At 40.6% G+C, this 12451-nt stretch overlaps 1 protein-coding gene across 2 annotated transcripts in view; it reads right to left on the bottom strand.

The window, feature by feature from the left end:
* Nucleotides 1–12451, bottom strand: part of LOC128260797 (homeobox protein cut) — a 74813-nt gene that overhangs the window by 24412 nt on the left and 37950 nt on the right. For both annotated transcript variants that reach the window (XM_052994036.1, XM_052994037.1), the window contains exon 2: nt 7842–9077. In XM_052994036.1, coding sequence (XP_052849996.1) covers nt 7842–9077 — 1236 coding nt within the window. The remainder of the gene's footprint in view (nt 1–7841; nt 9078–12451) is intronic.

Here is a 12451-nt window from a genome sequence, read left to right as displayed (position 1 = left end):
AAAAAAAAAAAAAAAAAACCGCTAAGCAAATACAAAATTAATTTCGATCTAAAGAAGGTTGCCGCCAATTTTGTACTTTTCTTTTTTTCGAAGGCGTGGCAAGGCGGAGGGGGGCGGAGGGGGGCGGCACTATGACGGGACACTAATTTGATTTGAACATCAGCGTCAACTTCTAATTGAATTTCAGCCCCTCATCGCTGTCTGTGCATCGATTAACTCGCCTGCGTCTCCTTCTAAACTCAATCTTCGTTTGATGACAATTTCATTCCTATTAGTCGGCAGAGATGGGGCTTCAAATGCCACTGGAAATGCATAAAAGCACCGAAAAAGAAGTCGGGAGTCGGGAAAAAAAAAAAGATATGGCCAGCTTATTTTAATTGCCCGCCTTGTTTTAGAGCAGCGGTGGGGTAAAGGAAATGGCAGTGAAATTGGTTGGTTTTTTGGCTTACAAAACGGTGGGTTGAATGACACATTTTGTAGAAAATGTTAAGGAAATAGCAAAGGAATTGCAAAATTTATAAATACAAAATTGTTGTTATTTCTTTTAAATTGATTGAATTGCTTATTGAAATCCTATAAATAATAATTTAGGAAAAATTATGCATTTTGTACACGAGACAGCTTTTTTTCTTGGCTAAATGGAATGTGAGAAAGAGCAAACCAAGTGTTACTAATTTAAAATTAACCCCACAACGCCCACTGTGCGTCTGGGGCTGCGGTCGCATTTTGACCGAGCCACGGCAATTATTTTGACGACGCTTAATTTGCGTTAAGTTGGAGATTTCTCGGATGCGGATGATGACGACGACGAAAACGGAGATGAGTCGAGATGAGATGAGATGAGATGAGTTCAGATGAGATGGCAATGGCGATGGCTACGAAGATTGGGGAAGATTGAAGATGGGGACGGCGGCGATGTCGCGCTTAACTTGCATCAAAATTGAAGCGACAGCATAGCAAACTAATTAAAGCCCAGGCATTTACCGCCCCAAATTGAACGATTTTTATGCTTAGCCTTTTTTAATTGTTCGAATTTCGAATGGATGGGAATGGGAGTGGGATTGGGATTGGGATGGACCTGCGTTTGATGGCACCAAAAACTTAAATGCAGACCAGCAGTCGCTATAATGACATATTTCACGTTTTTCTTTTTTATGGCATTTCATCAGGGTGTTTTTAATTCGAAATCAATTGTCTAGTTAATTGCTACGTTCCTTTTTTTTTTGTGGCTTTAAAACGAGACACTTCTTCTTTGTCTGAAATGATTTAAGCTTCTTCGTTTTTCTGTGCGCCACATATATTTAATCGCGCAAAAGAAAAAGTAGAGGCTGTAAAACCGTTCCCACTTGGCAATTGCAAGAAATTCTTGGTCTTGTTTTTTGTACTTGGCTATCTATCATAATAATCGTTTTGGACTGACACACGTACACACATCGCCCAAGGTTGGCAAACAAAAACGCCAACGGAGGCTAATCAAACACATCAGCAACATCAGGCAGCAACTTTAGCCATGACTGCGAGAATATCTGTAGTGGATTGCAAACGCTTTTTTCTCACTATCTTCAAGATAATAAATTCAAATGCAAAATTAATTAATTGCCGAGTTAGCTATTTGCCGTGGGATCAGCACAACAGCAACATGTTGCTGTTGCTGCTGCTGCTGCTGCTGCTGCTGCTGCTACTTGCTGCTTGCTGCAAACTCAATTTAATGGTAAATTAATAAAAATAAATGGAATTTGATTTATCGACAGGCAAAAAGGGCGAGAGAGGAGAAGCTGTGTCGTCTTGTGCTAATTGAAATGCTAAATTTCCGTTCATGCCTGTAATTGACTTGGAGGCCCAGAGGTGCGATGTGAAATCGAAATTGACAATTTTACAGATTGCCAGAAATTGCCAGAGATATATATTTTTTTTTTTGCCCAGCAGCCATAGCCATGGGTATGGGGGATATATGCCCCAAAAATTAATGGCTACAAGACTTTGGGCCAAGACTTGGCAGATTTTTCATTTAGCATGGCATTGCAGAGCACCCACCTTCTTCGGAACGATTATTTGTTGGCCATAAATTACAAGCAGTTCGGTTTTTCTTTTTGGCCAATTGCATTTTCCACTTGTCACCGTTTTAATGGCCTCCAATTAGATAGAGCCCGTCTGCATGTTTTTCTATATTTATGAAGTGGCAAAAAAAAAAGGAAAAATAGTTTTCCCTTTTTAATGAGGCGGTGGAAAGTTCAAAATCCAACAATGATGCCGATACCGATGCTGATGCTGATGCAACAGCCCGTCATAGCAGCAGCAACATCAACAATAATTTTTTTAAATTCCAAATTGAACTGAACTAGCTCACGCAACAACAAAAGCCCGGCGAACGAAAATAAGGAAATAATCAATTTAAAAAAATCAAAATCACACATTTACCCAGCACAAAACTATACTAAGTACAAAAAGTACACATACACACACACACACACACACACACACACACACACACAGCAGCAATCAGTCAATGTGCGAAAGAGAGGGTCTGATGGGGCCAGATAGAGAGGCACTATCTATATGGCCGGACTGCTCAGACACTCGCCGATCAGAATCCATATGCGATAAATAAATTGAATTTATCCGCAATTGGTCGAAAAAGCCAGAGGGTGGGTGTGTGTGTGTGTGTGAGTGTGTGTGTGGGAGTGTGTGGCTCAGGGGCGTACAAAAAGGGGATCCCCCAGGGGATATTTTCATGATTTTATTGTGAGTTATACACATAATATTATTTGGATTTAAGAACTGATAAGATACCCAACATATCAGCTACCATATACATAAATTTCCCTTAAAATCTCTTCGATTACCCCTTTCTGCCTAGGCCACTGTACACGATAATGACTGTTTTTCACTTTAATCAGCAAATACAAATAGCAACAACAGCCACGATAAGCACAGCAGCAACAGCAACAACAACAGCAACAGCAACATCCAACATACAGCAACTACAGCAGCAACAGCAGCAATCATTGCAGGCAGAGTAGCAGAGTAGTAGTCCTAAACTAAGCTCAATGTCTCCATCAAAATCCATGTGCCATGGTATTCGTGTGCTGATTGATTTGAATTGAATAATTGCAATTGTGCGGCTGGTATTTGTATTTGTATTTGTATTTGCATTATTATTATTTATTATTCGCCATATGTCTTTTTGTACATTTCAGTTCGTTCGTTTTTGTGTTCGAATTGAGACTAATGACAAGTGGCGAGACCATTTCAATAACTAAACCACTAATCCAATATGTAAATTATAAAGGCGAGTATATAGATTAATTGGCCAAAACCTCACCGGTTTCATTATGTTGTGGAGCGCACCGAAAATATTGTAGTCAAACTTTTGCTTCGATTGGCATCATAACTCACACTAAATTCGAATAATCACCAATAATTTGGTTTTGCTTCGTTTCAATTTCAAATTTTGACAAGTGCCAAATAAGCAACAAATATTACCTAATGAGAATCAAATTAATACAAATTCTAAAATAATTGAGCTCTTGCCTTGGAATCAAACAAAGATTATGAATTCCTACAAATGTGGTTTGATTAGAAAAAGAGAGAGAGAGAGAAATGTACGAGAGTTGACAAATATTCTCAGGGGAATCGACATTGGGATCGGGATCGGTTCGAATCGATGAGTTGTTTAAACAGTTGATCTGATGCTAACTTTTGCCGGCTGGGTTTAATTTTAGACCATTTGCGTTAGACATTTGATGGATTTTCCGCTCGATTTGCATTTTAAAATATACGCTAGCATTGTCTTTGGAATGGAGCGTGTATCCAAATATTTGGGTTTGTCAGCCATACTACATATATAGGCACATACTACATATATAGTGGAGCCAACCCTTTCGATTTTTCGGGGTTTTTGCCTCTGACGTAGATGGTCTGGCCAAACACAACTATATTCACACATATGGGTGCCGAACATATACTCCAATTCCGATTCCAATTCCAATTAGCCGAGAAAGCCATCAGTCAATGCGAGAATTATATTATTTTTGAGCGCCCATCGTGGGATCGAATTAAATGGGGATCGCAGTCACGCGATGATAAGCACAAATCGAATTTTGTGCATGAAAAATTATGATTATTTCTATTATTTGTAAACCGATTATCTATCACGCCCCAGCTGTCGGTTATATGTATGCTGGTCAATGGATTGGTGTGTTGATGCTGACGAGATGCGGGACAGAAAACTAAGTGCTCAATAATCGGGTTTTCTTATCAGGCATATTTTTGGTAAAAGTTCTATGATATTTTCTGTATTTAAATATACAAATTAAAAAAAAAAAAAACTTTTCTATTCCAAACTACGAAATGCTAGAAATCTAAAATAAAAAACCACAGACTTATCAATGACTTCCCATTTTAGGGGCCACTACATAAATGTTTGTGGTTTTTGATTACTTCTAATCAGATATATTTTTGTTATATTTTTTTTTTGTCAACTCCCTGGTGTTAGGATAAACAACTAAATCTAGCCGCAGAGCAAAGTTCATAAAAAATTGATTTCGTTTTGGGGTTTGGCCATTTTTTTTTTGACGTTGTTTTTTTGTTTTGTTGTGCATAAAACAAATATGTTGAAATATGTCGATAAAGAAATTCTAAAAATATATATAAAGTCAAACATTCACATTTTTGTAGGGGCAGATAAAAACAGAAAAATAAAGCGAAAAGTGAAATCGAGACATATCAGATGCGGTTGAATTTGTTATTTAATAAATACATTTCTTGTATGCCGCTGGTTTTTTCCGCATATGCTGTTTGTTTTTGTTTGCCGCGTGTGATAAAACTAAAAAAGAATGTTAGCAAGTGCCACCGAACGTGTCGTTTTTGTTTGAAAATAATATGTGCTTACTATTTTAGAGGCAAAACAAAATCGAAGCGGAAGCTGCGTTGGCTGGCATGCTGCTAATTTGTTGTTCATTTGTTTGCGCTGTCAAGAAGCGTTTAATTTTTCTCTGTTCTGTATTTGGTTTTTGATTATTTGTGCGTTTTTTGTTGCGCTTTATTTTTGGAAGCGAGACGCGGCCCAAAGCACTTTGTCTATAAAAATGCACTTCTGCGAAAAAATAAACACATGCCTCATAGCCAAAACAAACGCACCACCACAAAGTGGGGAGCTGCTGCACTCCGACTCTAACAACAAACAACTGTTGCAATTCCATTTAACATGTTTTCTGGGCTAAAATTCGCGCCACAGACAGCTGTGCTTCAAAAAATATAGTAGTTGTGCAAAATATGTATTGAGTATACTAGTATTTATTTTTCCACAATTTAACATGTCTACTCAAATCATTCTAGGAAGTGGCTTAAGAGTGAAATTGAATATTGAAAATTGGTTTCTGTTTTAAAATCTGATTCCCATTAACCACTAGTATTTGCCCACAACTGTAGATATATCCCAGGGCCGCTCCGTTTATATTCCTGTCGATCATCTTTGGCTGCCGCTTCGAGGACAAAAAAATATTGTCGCATATTTATGAACATGTGTAACAGATAAATCTGAATCTACGCACACAGCAGCGCTCATAAGTGATTTAGTTGTCAGTCGAGTGCATTTATCACAGCTGTGCATGGCCGGCTGTTTGGGGGGTGGTTGCTGCACCGAATGAGGGGTTTTCTTTTTTGGAGGGGGGTGCAGAGGTGTCGCCCGGGCGCCAGTAATCAAACTAATGAGCTTGGGCCCACCAGCAGGCGGCCAAAATAGCTTTTAATGGATTTCAAATAAGAAAACGCGCACAAAACGCAAGGAAAACGCAAGCTACAACAAAGGGGGGGTGGAAAAGGACAGGGGTGTCGATTGGGGGGGCTAAAGGTTCAGCAATTAATCATATTTTTAAGAAACATTTATTCAAAAATCTAAGAAATACAATAAAATCCTTGAATTTTTTTATAAAAACCCCCCTGATTTATTAAGCCCCCTTTGTGAATATTCTGCCTAAGCCAGTGATGTCTGGCCAAGTGAAGTGATAAAACATTAAAGAAATGCGCTGCTTCTCCTCTTTTTCTTTTCATTTTTTGCCCTCCTCTTTTCAGCAACACCTAGGGGTTGCTAATGGAAAAGAAGCTGCTGCTGCTGCTGCTGTTGCACTTAATGGCAAATGATAATGATTGATGCTAAAATGCAATGCACCACACTCCCGTGTGCACATCTTCAAATCAGCACAAAAAGCCACACGGAACACTTCAAGTCGAAGCTTTTCACGGGTGGTTTTCGGGATAAGCAATCATTCAATGCGGTGTGTGTTACAAAGAGAATACAAGAAAAAAAAAAGAGGGAAGATTGTTTCTGATTTTTGCATTAGGGAAATTGCTAGGTTTTTAACTTGATGGTTTCTGGGGCTTCACTGATTACTTATGTAATGTAATGTAGGACTTAGTATTGGAGTATTCGTAGTATTGTCAGTTCCAAAAATCCTCTACCCAATTAACAATAGATCTTACACTTAAAACCCTAAGGTATACTATCTCCCTAATTTCTTTCCCATCCTTTTTGCATCTGGTGCTGTGTAAACAAAGGCATTCAACAAATTTGTAGGCGTAAAAATTGTCTTGTCAATATTTTAATGATATCACTTTACACCCCCTGTTTTTAGTCCTTGTCCTTGGGAATCCCAACCTCCTCATCATCCTCGTTTTGCCTGCCCGCAAAAGTTTCCTTCTAACTTTTTCCCTTGGCTTGATGTTGGGTTGATTTTTCGTGTCCCAGGGAAAAAAAGGCTCAAATCCCTGGCTGTATGTTTTTTTTTTGTTTTTTTTTTTTTTTATTTTCCTTTTTTTTTTTTTTTGCGCCAGTTTGTCCCTTTTTGCCGCTTCTTCTTGTTCTTGGGCGTGTAAAGAAGAAGTCAAAAGTCCCGCCGCCGCTCATTTGTTTGCCTTGTATTTTACTTTTTGTTTTTTTTTTTTTTTTTGTTTTCTATTTTTTTCCGGTCTCGGTTTCGCCGTACTCGGGCAACATTTTTTCTGTTTGGCTAGAAAATTACAAGAAAAGTGGCCGAGTGGGTGGAAAAGCGGAGGGGGTTTTGTTTATTTGTGCAAGTGTTTTCTCAATTGTGCGTACTGGTTTGGGGTGGCGGCGGCCGGTCAGTCGTGCGTCGTCGTCTGCGGTTGAAATTTCTCTCCTTGGTTATCCTGTCTTCCTTTTTTTTTCACTCCTTTTGGCAGCCCATGGCATCCTTTTTGGCCCGCAACACACTCGCACATTCCGAAATAATTGCGGTGTGGGCGGCGACGTTTGTCTAATCTTAACGGTTTTACATTTCATTGCGCTGGGTAATTGTCTGTCGGTGGGTGGGTTTGGTTATATTAAGGATATTGGACCTAAGTCCGCTACAGTTTATTAAATTAAAAAGTCACTTAAAGTTTGGTTTTATTTCTCGATGGGCAGACAACACGGGGTTGTGCTTAATCCATGGTACTTGGGCTAACATGGGGATGGCACTTTAAATTTAAGCCTTTTTTTGCTGTTTTGATTTGGTAAACTTTTGAGCTAACCAGTAGTTAAATATTCATAAGCATTTGGTTTTAAGCCTAAAACAAGAGACGATAGTTTACTTCCTAGCCAATTTGCAACTACCTTTTAACAGAGGAATTGGTTTTCGCAACAGGATTTTAAAAGCCCCTATAAAAATTTAACCCCATGTTAAATTACCCTTCAGATCTTACAGTTTCTCAACTTTGGCAGTTAAAGTAAGTGCCAACTTTAAAGCTCACATCTTGTCAATCTAACAATTCAAATTGTACTATGCAAACCTAAGTTAATATTTTCATTTCAAACTTATAACCTTCGGTTAGCAGAAACTTACCTCTTTATCTTTGGCAGCTAATAAAACAGCAGGCTGGCCATTGTTGTTGTTATTGTTCTTCTTCTTGCGCTTCTCGCTGTTGCCGCTGCTGCTGTTGTTGTTGTTGTTGTTGTTGTTATTGTTATTGTTATTATTGTTGTTGGTGTTGCTGGTGGCTGTGTTGCTGGTGGTGTTGTTGTTATTGCTGGTGTTCGTATTGTTGTTGGCGCAATCATCGTCCTCAGCCGAATTGGCCACATGTTGCTCACTTTCATTGCCGCCATTGTTGTTCTTTCGACTACAACTATTATTGCTATCGGTTGTGTGATTATTGCTAACATTTAAACTAGCCTCCTCCGCATCCTTGGGCTCCTCAAGATCTGCATCCTGCTGCTGCTGCTGCTGCTGCTGCTGCTGCTGTTGGGCTGTTGCACTTGGCTCAGTTCTGGTTTCTTGCGGTGCATCCAGCTCCATATCATCAGCATTCGACTGCACCGAGGCATTCTCCTCCTCATCGTCCTCGTCCTCATCCTCCTCCTCGTCGTCCTCCTCCTCTTCGTCCAGTTCCTCCTCGTCCTGGTGACTACTATTGTTGCCGGTGTGATTGATGTTGCTACTGTTGCTGCCGCTCTTTTTGTTGCTAGTTGCAACCGGAGATGCTGCTGCTGCCGCTGCTGCTGCTGCTGCTGCTGCAACAGCAACTTCTGGCTGCTCTGCGCTTGTTGCAACTTCAGTCGCCGGCGAATGCAACGGCGATTGCTGTTGCTGCTGTTGTTGCAATGCCGCCGCTGCTGCCGCCGCTGCCGCCTCCATCATCATCATCTGCTGGGCGTGGTTGAAGAAGAGCTTCGGATTGAGGCAGGCGCCGACACCACCGACACCGCCGACACCGCCGCTCTGTTGCAAACCGCTCTGCAACTGCTGCTGCTGCTGCTCGGCGCTGAGCAACGGCGGCGAGGGCGACGGTGTGTTTGTATTCGCCAGCAGATTGCTGCCGTTCTGCTGCTGCAGCGTTATGGCCGCTGCAACAATGGAGCTGTTCAGCAGCTTGTCGCTGTCGCTTTCCACCTGCTGCTGCTGCTGCTGCTGCTGATGCTGCTGCTCCTCCTCGCTGTCGTGTGTTGCTGTTGCACCTGCAACAATTGCTGCCGCTGCTGCTGCTGTGTCGCTGTTGTCGCTGTTGGCGTTGCTCTCGGGATTGCCGGTGGATAGCTGCTCTTTGAGTGTGTTCACTTCCTTCTCGGCCAGGGTAGCGCGCTGGAAAATATACAATAAACCCATAAAATTATTAGTTTCAAAACTTAATTTAATTTTCAAAAATCAATTTATTTAAAAGTAATTGTTAAAGAATAAGCCACACATCAATAAGACTTAATATAAGCCTATTGAAGCTAACAATTTGATATTTATACACTATAATGTTTGTATTACCATCAAATAAATATGTTATATAAAAAAAGGTTTTCCTCAAACTGATTTGGTTATATATTATATTTGCAATGGCACTTCAAAGAATCATCACCGCTTTAGAAGCTAGGCAGGAATGTCAGGCACATATGTTGCCTTTAGCACGAACAAAAAGCTAAAAGTTTACGTCACCCCGCCGCCCCTTCTCTTCACTCATCAGCCTCGGCCAACTATCGACCCTCATTAATTTTACTTTTAAAGTCATTACGGGTTAAATTTAGCCAAATTAATACGTTGCAAAAACTTTTGTCGGCCCCCGAAAATGCCAAAGTACCAAAGCACCAAAGCACCAAAACACCAAAACACTCGCAAACACACATACCAAATAGGCCAACAGGAGTCAGACGGAAGGCTTAAAAAACATTCCGGGGTATTTCCGTCTGCATTAGCAACCAAAAAACCAAAAAAGCCCAGCAACAACAACAACAACAACAATAAAAGCAAGGATCTACAGCCAGGACCAACAAATTTATAGTTTATCGTTGGTATCGATAAGCCCAACTTGAAAATTCTCCCTGCTATTAGTGACCTGACCTTCGATGGGTGGTGGAACTTCTTCTCCTCACTGGATTCAAATGCCAAATGAGAAATTAAAACAACAAAACAGAAACCATTGGACAAACAAAAAAAAAAAAACAGAAATAGTAGAGAACTCCCCAAGAAGAAGGTTACAAAAATATGCGGTGCAAACTTTTTTGGCAAATTAGTCTGGGTCCCAGACCAGAATCAGAATCGGGATTTGGCCCAAGTTTTAAGGCTTCCATTCCATTCCATTCCATATCGTTTGGCCTAAGCCCAAGCAGCCAGCAAATGGCAATGACTTTTGCTTCGATTTTCCGTTGATTTGTACTTGTTGGTTCGGTTCAGTTGTGTTCGGTTTTTGGGGTTTTTGTGCAATTTTATTTGTATAAATACCGGAAGCTAGCTGAAAAACCAGGACTTCAGTGGGCGTTGCAGGCAATAAAGAACTTTGGAAATTAGTCGATGGGCACAGCCAAAAACTACTATTGGGTGTGAGTTTTAAGCCTTTGCCGGTTCTTAGCCAAGTTCTACTTCATATCGATGAAGGTCCCCGCCCTCCTTCTCCGATTTTCGAATAAAGTTAAGCAGGAAGTCGTTACACAGAGTGTAGAAATGGGCAAATGGTGCTGGATTGTTGGCTATTGGAGTTTGTGGTTTTGATATCAAAGCAATTCTAGTATAATTATTCCACGGAGGAAGTTGTGTCTTATCCAGCAAAGCTATAATGATCATAGATCCATTTGAAACAGCTTTTCCAATGAAAGATATTTTGTTTGTCCATATCAACTACAAATGTGTTTTGTAGCTCTGACTCAATCCACAATGTTCGGCATTCGTTGATTTTCAGTATGCTTAATGACAATATCGTTGGGAAAAGCAAAAAGCAAAAAGCAAAAGCAAAAAGCAAATCATTTTTCTTGCCCTGCCAGGCATATTTGTCAACATCATCATCCTCATTACGATGGAATCGAAATGGGATGGTATGGTGGGCCACTCGTCGCATAGATATATATTTATGATATTTAAAAGCTCTTAAGTACAAACAACAGACAAGTGGTTGGGCGCTCCTGGGAAGAGAGCTGCAGTTTTGTCCTTCGTCCTTAGCGTCCGACATCCTTTTCGAATGCCAGACACACAGGCAGACAGCTGCAAAGTGGGTGGTTTGGGTGGCTTGGGTGGCTTGGATGGTTGGGGTGTGGTTGTGCCTCCCTTCGGTGGCTCAGTGGTTGCTCTGTTTTAAGACCTCGGTTGCCGTTGCCCGTGAGCTGCTTAAGCTTGAAAATTGTTTTCATAATGGCCAAGAGCGGCAGCGGCAGCGGCAGCGGCAGCGACACAGGCAGATACTTTTCCGTTTTCATTTTCGTTTTGATACCCGGCTACCATTTCCATTTCCATTTCCATTGCCATTTCCAATTCTTTCGCTGACTTTTTGCTGGACCGACCAGACGAAGAGTACCAAAAATCGATCACTGAAACGCAATCCCCGTGGGAATGTTGGCACCTGTTGTTGCCCGGTTTTTCCACCTCGGGAAAATAGTTTCTTCGTCTTGGTCATACCCTCTATCGTACACTCTCTGTTCAAATCAATTAATGCCAGCCAGTCCAACGATTCTGGCCCACTTCGAGTTGGGCTTAGCAGCAGTTGCCAACCAAATGAGTTAATTAACTAAAATGCGGGTGGCTTTGCCGGGCATTTTTTTGGTTTTTTTTTATTTTTTTTTTTTTTTTGGCAAGTTTGAGAGGGTTTCTGTTTATTTTTTTTTTTTTTTGGGGCTCTGCCCACTTCAATGGCTCTTCGTTCTTGTCCTTTTGGCCCGTGTGTGTGGTCAGCTTATGGCAGGCAAGGCTTTTTCGTATTTTCGTGTATTGAGCACCCTTTTAGCGCAGCCCCGGCTCCCCTTTTATTTTTGGGTTTCATTTAATATTTTGCCGGTTGCCACTTCAAAGGAGCTTTTTCCAAAAAAAAATAAAAAAAAAAATCAAACAAAAATATACAAAATATATATATATATATATATATCAAAAACGGGTAAAAACTCTCGCGCGCGCGAACCAAAAATGTTAAGTGAAATGTTAGTCCCTTGTCTAAGGGTCTGTTAAAATTCCATTCATACTTAAATTGAAATTGGGAATGGTTATGGCTTGGTTATTCTTATGGATTGTATTGGTTTGTTAAATAAATTTCTATGGCTCATTTCTATGGCTCATTTGCTTTGTACTCAGACTGCAATTGTATCAACTATTGGCAAGTCCAACTTGAAAGTCCTTATTCCATTTTGAGCGCCTGTTTCTGATTCTGATTCTGATTCCGATTCTGTATTTTATTTTTATTGTATTCATTTGTTTTTTTTTTTTTTTGTATTTTGTGTGAGCCCGTGTGTCGTGTGTGTGTGTTTGAGTTGTTTGCTCGCAATTGTCGTGTGCTTGGCACATGTCAACTCATTCGCCAAAAGTCCCCCCCATTTTCGCCACACCCTCTGAAGTTGCAGCATGCGGCATTGTCTCAAGCTGTTTGTCTGAAGTGAGTTTGCCTCAAGACCTCTCTCCCTCTCACTCTCTCTCTCTCTCTTTCTGTGGCAACAAGCAAGGAACAAGGAACAAGGAACAAGGAGCAAGGGGCAAGGAGCAGTAGCAGCTGCTGT

Source organism: Drosophila gunungcola, assembly GCF_025200985.1.
Source record: "Drosophila gunungcola strain Sukarami chromosome X unlocalized genomic scaffold, Dgunungcola_SK_2 000039F, whole genome shotgun sequence".
Lineage (NCBI taxonomy): Eukaryota > Metazoa > Arthropoda > Insecta > Diptera > Drosophilidae > Drosophila > Drosophila gunungcola.
The sequence above is the reverse complement of the archived record's forward strand: the minus strand, read 5'-3'. Positions and strand labels throughout refer to the sequence as shown.